This window comes from Pygoscelis adeliae, unplaced genomic scaffold (assembly GCF_000699105.1).
Source record: "Pygoscelis adeliae isolate BGI_AS28 unplaced genomic scaffold, ASM69910v1 Scaffold359, whole genome shotgun sequence".
NCBI classification, from domain to species: Eukaryota; Metazoa; Chordata; class Aves; order Sphenisciformes; family Spheniscidae; genus Pygoscelis; species Pygoscelis adeliae.
The window spans coordinates 827070-833248 of record NW_008825553.1 but is presented as its reverse complement, the minus strand read 5'-3'; the positions used below and the strand labels follow the sequence as shown (position 1 = coordinate 833248).

Below are 6179 nucleotides of genomic sequence, written 5' to 3'. Positions count from 1 at the left end.
CTGCGCGGCCCCTCGGGAGCCGCTTACTTATACGGTGGCTTTCCCGCTGGCTCGTGCCGCTAAATAAACACGGCGTGTTTGTTTTGGATGGGCCTCCTCCCCGCGCCAGAGGTTACCGGCGTGATCGGGTTGGGAGACAAAGAGTTCACCACTCTGTTGTCCCTTCCTCCTCCCTCCCCGTGTTCGTAACAGCGTCGTCACCGGAGCCGGGGTGATGCTCCTGTGAGTAAGCGGGTCTCCGGCAGCCAGTGCCAGTTCTCTGAAGCCCTCAGAGATTCGCCAGTACGGATCGTTATTTGTCAGTTGAGCAACAGCTCCTGCAACGCCAGCTCAGCACGGGGGCCAGCCCTGGGGCCTAGCTCGCGCTAAACTCCAAGTGCTCTGGCAACTGCTGCTTGCCCCACGTCGCACGGTAACAAAATAAAGCCCGTGCGTGGCGTCGGGGGGCCTTCGCGGCAACCGTGCTGCAGAAACACAGGCTGAGGAGGAGCTTCGTCACCCAAGTACATATTGTTCAGCATCAACGCAGGAAACCTGATGTCACTGAAAGGGCAGAAGTCAGAGGTTCGATTCAGAACGGTGGCTTCCCTGCCGAACTCACGTAGGAACAAAAACTCTTCTGCTTACAGCTGTCTCCACCAGAATGTAAATAAAAGTCTGTTAATGGATTTGTATTAGATTATTATTTTCTATAGCTGATTTCTTCTAGACCTCTTCAAACAACAAGCTTCCATTATATTTCTTCGTGATGGAAGCATGTGATCATAGTTATTTCAATCCATACCAAAGTAATACAACGCGTCTTATCAAGTACCTATTTTTACGCAAGTACATCATATGCAGGAATCTGTGATGGCACTGTGGTCAGTCTTCATTAGAACATGCCCATCACATGCAAGACTTCATGATTCCACATATAAGAGTATCACCTTGGTTACCAAAATTAATTTCGATGAGTAATTAAGCCAGCGGCAGGGCCTGCTCCTGCCCGGGAGGTGCGGACCCTGCTGCCGCGCGTAGCCTGGCTCACCAGGGCTGGCTGCGCAGACGTGAACAGGGACACAGCTCCCGCTGCTCCACCTCCTGTGAGCTGCTCCAACAGTCCAGACCCTCTCACCATTAACGCGTGCATCCCCCCCTTGGCAGACACGCGTCCTCTCGGCTGCGTCACCTGCCAGCTTCACGCACCAATACCTGGGTGCCACGTGGCCTGGCCTGACACCCCGAAGCAGGTCCTCTTAACTGCCCCATGCTAACTCTGTTCAGTCTCCCACCAGCCCCGAGTCTGTCCAACGCCATCACCTATAACCACAGCAGCGAAGCAGTAACATCTGCCAAGAAACCCAGCGTTACATCAAAACCCTTCTCGTTCCAAGGGTAGATGTTTGGCTCCCGGGCTGCCACATCCCAGCAGAGTACTGCAAGGGACGTCCCAACTTCGCACCGCTGAGCGGAGAGGTCAGCCCTTTGCTGCCAAACAAGGTCCACTGACACACCGATCACTTGCAGACAAAGGGGATTAGAAGAGAAATTCTCTTAAGAGAAAACCAATTTATTCAACAACAAATGAAAAATCCTCTGAGACTCAGTTTAAAAGAAAGGCGGGGGAGACTGCTGCTTTCATCCCGCAGCCGTCACTTCACACCCTCAAGCTTGACAGCCCAGCCGGACTGAGGAGGTCGAGGAGATGGAAGCATGTAGGGCAAAGTTATGAGCAGTCCTTTACCTGGGGACTTCTGCCACTTCAGAGTCCCTGAAAAACCCAACATCGTCACCTGCAGAGGAGGGCAGGGGAAACACTCAGCTGTAGTTCACACAGGTTCTTCCCGTTTGAACACCCCGGTACACCCAAAACACGTTCGCGGTCTCGGTACAGCATTTCCCACACATTCACAGCAGTCCTGCACATTTCCACCCATCCCTCACAGTGCACGAAAGGTAACACACGGGATATTCTGGGGCCAAACATTTGACTGCAGTTTGTTGTTTTACTGAGAAGGTTTCACCTCTGTTTGTTTAGAGCAAAGGGCACGCTAGCATTTGCGTCACTTACAATTACATTTACAATTAGCAGGTCAGTGTACCTGATTTGAATTTGAGATGCAATACCAGTGATCCCTTCTGCATGTGAGGCTTGTTATTCACTTCACCTCCCTGTGTCAATAGGATCAAAAGACGCTGGAGAAGTGTCTCTGCCTCCTCTGTGGCAGACTATGAGTCTGTCCTGGCAAGCCCTATCCAATGTTCTGTGCTAACAGTGAGCTAAAGCCTGGAGAATAACCTGGGATGCTGGAGGGAGGCCAGAGCACCCCACAACAAGAAGTACGGGATGGCAACTTCCACACTCTCCCCAGTTTCCAAATGAAGTCCGGCTGGACCTTCCCAGCCCACATGTGCCCGAGATGGGCTCTCAGAGTGCGTTATCTTTTTTTTCAAGTTCCTTACTTGTGTGGCTGGGGAGGGAGCGGGCGAGGACAGCTCCAAAACGTTGTCGAGAGGCCAGATCAGAAAGATGGCATAGACAACTGGTCCCTTAGAAGTGTACCTAAGAGAGCAAGAGTTCAGCAAGGTGAAGAGCCCCGTAAGAGAGAGAACCAGACACGAGCTTGACCTTTCCAGGCAGCATGAGAACACCGGCTTGCCTACTCTCACCGCACAGGGCTCACCTACTTTCCCCTCATTCCAAAATCTGTCACTTTGGACCCAGCATTTAGCCAGTCAGTACCGGCTGATGAAACCCAAACAAAGTCCGTGCACGCTTCCTAAAAGCAAACGTCATTTGCCGATCTGTCCTTGCCTCAGCTTGTGGTCAACAGAGCAGATACGCTGCCTTACCCTGATCACTGCTCTGCCTTTCTAGACTGAACACACTTGGGCACACTTGAGAAAAAAAATCACTCCGTTTTGTAGCAATTTCTGGCTCTTGACTCACTACACCCTTCTCAGTCAGTATAAATCTATCAGTTGGGTAACAGTGATTAGTACTATTATATAACAGCTTAAAAGCAAATATCGCTACATTTACAAACTGTATGCATTTAGATGAACTGCATTTGTGCAGTTCAAACTAGCCAGGACCACTGCTTAATCAGTCCCGACAGCAGCAGCGTGGAAATTTTTTTAAAGGAAGAGTTGTTTTTTTCCAAATCAAGCAAGACAGATGAAGTCCTGATTTCTATTCTCTTCTTTCAAGCAAGATATTCCTCAGATAACACCCTGGGGCAGTAACTGAGCACTCCAATTGTAGGATATTACCTAAACGCCATCTGCACCTGATGGCAACACGTCAGAGTGTACCAAATTTAAGAACAAAGAAGAAAGAAACGTCAGCTCTGGAAGTCCCAGCCCAGATGGTACTGAGCAACGGAGTCCTTACCAGACCATGTCTGTGCTGTTCTCCATCTGTACTCTCCATGGCTTCGACTCATAAATTGCCTCCCCGTTAGTGTCCAGCCACCTCCCAAGGGCCAGAAGTCTTTCTTGGAAGATGGGAACAATCACCCCTTCTTTTGTAGGTCCCACATTGAGAAGGTAGTTGCCTCCAAAACTCACCGTCTGCACTAGCTCCTGTGACAGATAAACCAAGGTAACAAACTGCATTATCTTCACTTCTGACAACAAAGAAACCCGAGGCGGGCTTTGTCCTCATCAACTGCTCCTTTAACTCCAGCCTGATTGCATGAAACACATGGCAACTCTTTCTGCAAGTAGGAGGATGAAGAAAACCTCTAATTCTCAGTAACTCCCCCACACCTGTTTTATTTTGATTTCAGCTTTCTTACCTCAATGATACTTGCTTCATCCATTAACTCAGCAATGTTCATGTTGCTTCGATAGCCCCAGGAAAGCTTGTCAATGGAGGAGCACATCTCCCACTTGTGAGCTGGCAGGGTCCCTGGCTTGTATTTGTCAGCACAATTGTAGTAGCCTCCGTGGCGGCAAGAGCAGTTATTACACCAACGATCATTAACAACAACAGTGTCCTGAAAGAAGAATCTCAGCTCAGTAGGGAGAATGTTCTGTCTTGGATTTTTCAGCTTGCATTCATCCCTCCTAAGTTGGCAAAAGCGTCTAAGTTAGGAGGTAAGTACCTGAAACCCCCTGTGTAATCAAAGGAAAGAGAGAGAGGATCCCCCAGAGAAGGCTGAATCCCTCTCTGGGAGAACCTCTCTCTATTCACTCAGGTAGAAGTTGAGGCAACAAGGTTCCTGGCCTCTGAGCCTCCCACGCGTGTGCTGTGAAGGGCACTAGAGTCTTCTCATAGGAGCACAGTGTAGGCTTCTTATTTTTTGTGGAAGAATAAAGCACATCTGGCATCTGTCAAGCGGGATTCTGATTTGATCACATTCATATCTCACTGCTGCCAGACCCTCCATACCCATAAGATGCTAGAGGCCATGAGGGATAGCTGAAAGCGATACCTTGACGGGACTATCGTTATAAAGCCAGGCAAGGAAAGAGGTAGAATTCCAGTATGACTCCGGAGCTTCCCAGTCTCCATCCGACCAAATCAAATCTGGTTTATATCTAACAGAGAGATGAATGTTATTTCAAAATGGCTTATTTTCTCCTACCACAAAGGAAGCACTGTGTTTCTTGTGTCTGGAGTCTAGCTTCACTTCCTCTTCCTATTGCCTGACATCACCAGGAGGTTTACGCTATCACTTTCTGCTTCAGACAAAGCTTTAAGTGAGGTTCTTGCAGCAGCAAAGCATGATGTGTTGATCACGGCTCAAGAGAGGATGCAATTCTTCCAAAAACCAGAAGATTTCATCTCAAAGGCAATTATGAGGCACATTCTTTACCTGGGACAACAGCCATTCTGAGCAACATGTGTCCAAGCCTTGTATTTTTGTCAACAAGGGGAAGCAAGGCAAGGAAGTAAATTCACAGTGAAATTGCTCTCCTACTCTACTACATACTAAGCAGCTTGCTCCACTTTCAAAGCCACTCGGCATGAAAAATTTGCCTCTACCTTATTCTACGAGCTAGACTGTCCACAGGGCAAATGTGAACCCCTTTTCTAACTACCGCAAATGACTACCGAGGAGTAAACGGATTTGCCTTGGCAAAAATTAACACTTGTCACCTCTCTTCTCTGCATCCACTTTGCATCTTTCTCTACAGTATTGAAACCAGGAAATGCTCTTGATTCCTAGCTGGTTGCAGTTCTTACTTTAAGACAAGATCATAAAGTTCTGGCATTGTCTTCTTCAAAACGAAGTTCTGGGTCTTGAAGCCACTTTCTTTGTCAGCTAGATAGAGTGGATTAAACCACTCTAACAGAGAGTGATACAGTCCGTAGCGTATGTTGCTGAAGGACAGAAAACACAGAGGAAAGAGTTAGGCTGGCAGTAGGGATTAAGAACCAGTGGCAGATTAGATTACTGGCATTACTACGTCACAGAAGATTTCATGACTTTGCAAGCACTGCTGTTTTCATATTAATCTCATTGTTTTCTGCCGTTCGTCAAGAACAGCCAGGAGAATTCAATGCACACAGAGGAGAGGAACAGCACAGTTTGGTAGTGCCATACCTCTCCCTGAGGGCTTGTCCCAGCTCTCCCACAAGATCTCGGTGGGGCCCCGTATCCAGAGAATTCCAGTTCCAGGACACGGGCGACCCCCAGTTGGTGAAGCCTTCATGATGCTTCGTGGTCAGTACCACGTACCTGAGGGGAAAAAAAGTACTTGATCAGGGTGAAAGGAACTACCTAAGATATTCCCCAGCCTCACTGGCAAACCCAGTCACTAAGAAAGCAAGAGACTGAATAACCATGCTGTGAGGAGCCCTCTTTCATTATCCTTTAAATTTAGAAGCAACTACAAGAATAATAGAGGGTTTTAATGGATTTTAATGCTGAAAAAGAATGAAGAATCGAGACTTAGGAAGTAGCAAGACCCAGCATCTCCTCAGCACCCTGGGCATGACCCCTCAGGGATCTCCAGCACTTCTCAGGGACCCCCAGTCCCTCAGGGATCCCCAGACTTGGCCCTTCCATCCCCTCAGGGACCCCTGCATCCTCCTGGGGACCCAAGGCACAGCCCACCCCATCCTCTCCAGGCCTTTCCACCCCCTCAGGGACCCCCAGACATGGCTCCCCCATCTACTCAGTGACCAGGGACCCCCATCTCCTCACAGATCCCCAGAAATGGCTCCCCCATCCCCTCAGGGACCC

General features: G+C 48.9%; 2 protein-coding genes across 2 annotated transcripts in view; both read right to left on the bottom strand.

The window, feature by feature from the left end:
- HMGCL (3-hydroxymethyl-3-methylglutaryl-CoA lyase) overlaps positions 1-1299 on the bottom strand; it is a 6303-nt gene extending 5004 nt beyond the window's left edge. Inside the window, exon 1 of the mRNA XM_009332191.1 lies at positions 1195-1299. Within this exon, the coding sequence (XP_009330466.1) occupies positions 1195-1299 (105 nt within the window). The remainder of the gene's footprint in view (positions 1-1194) is intronic.
- A 243-nt stretch (positions 1300-1542) lies between these two features.
- The window catches only part of FUCA1 (fucosidase, alpha-L- 1, tissue), a 10547-nt gene continuing 5910 nt past the window's right edge, over positions 1543-6179 (bottom strand). The window contains exons 3-9 of the mRNA XM_009332190.1: positions 5538-5672; positions 5177-5314; positions 4422-4527; positions 3783-3983; positions 3377-3567; positions 2446-2545; positions 1543-1775 (exon numbers count right to left, since the gene is read on the bottom strand). Of these exons, the coding sequence (XP_009330465.1) occupies positions 1635-1775; positions 2446-2545; positions 3377-3567; positions 3783-3983; positions 4422-4527; positions 5177-5314; positions 5538-5672 (1012 nt within the window). The 3' untranslated portion in view covers positions 1543-1634. The remainder of the gene's footprint in view (positions 1776-2445; positions 2546-3376; positions 3568-3782; positions 3984-4421; positions 4528-5176; positions 5315-5537; positions 5673-6179) is intronic.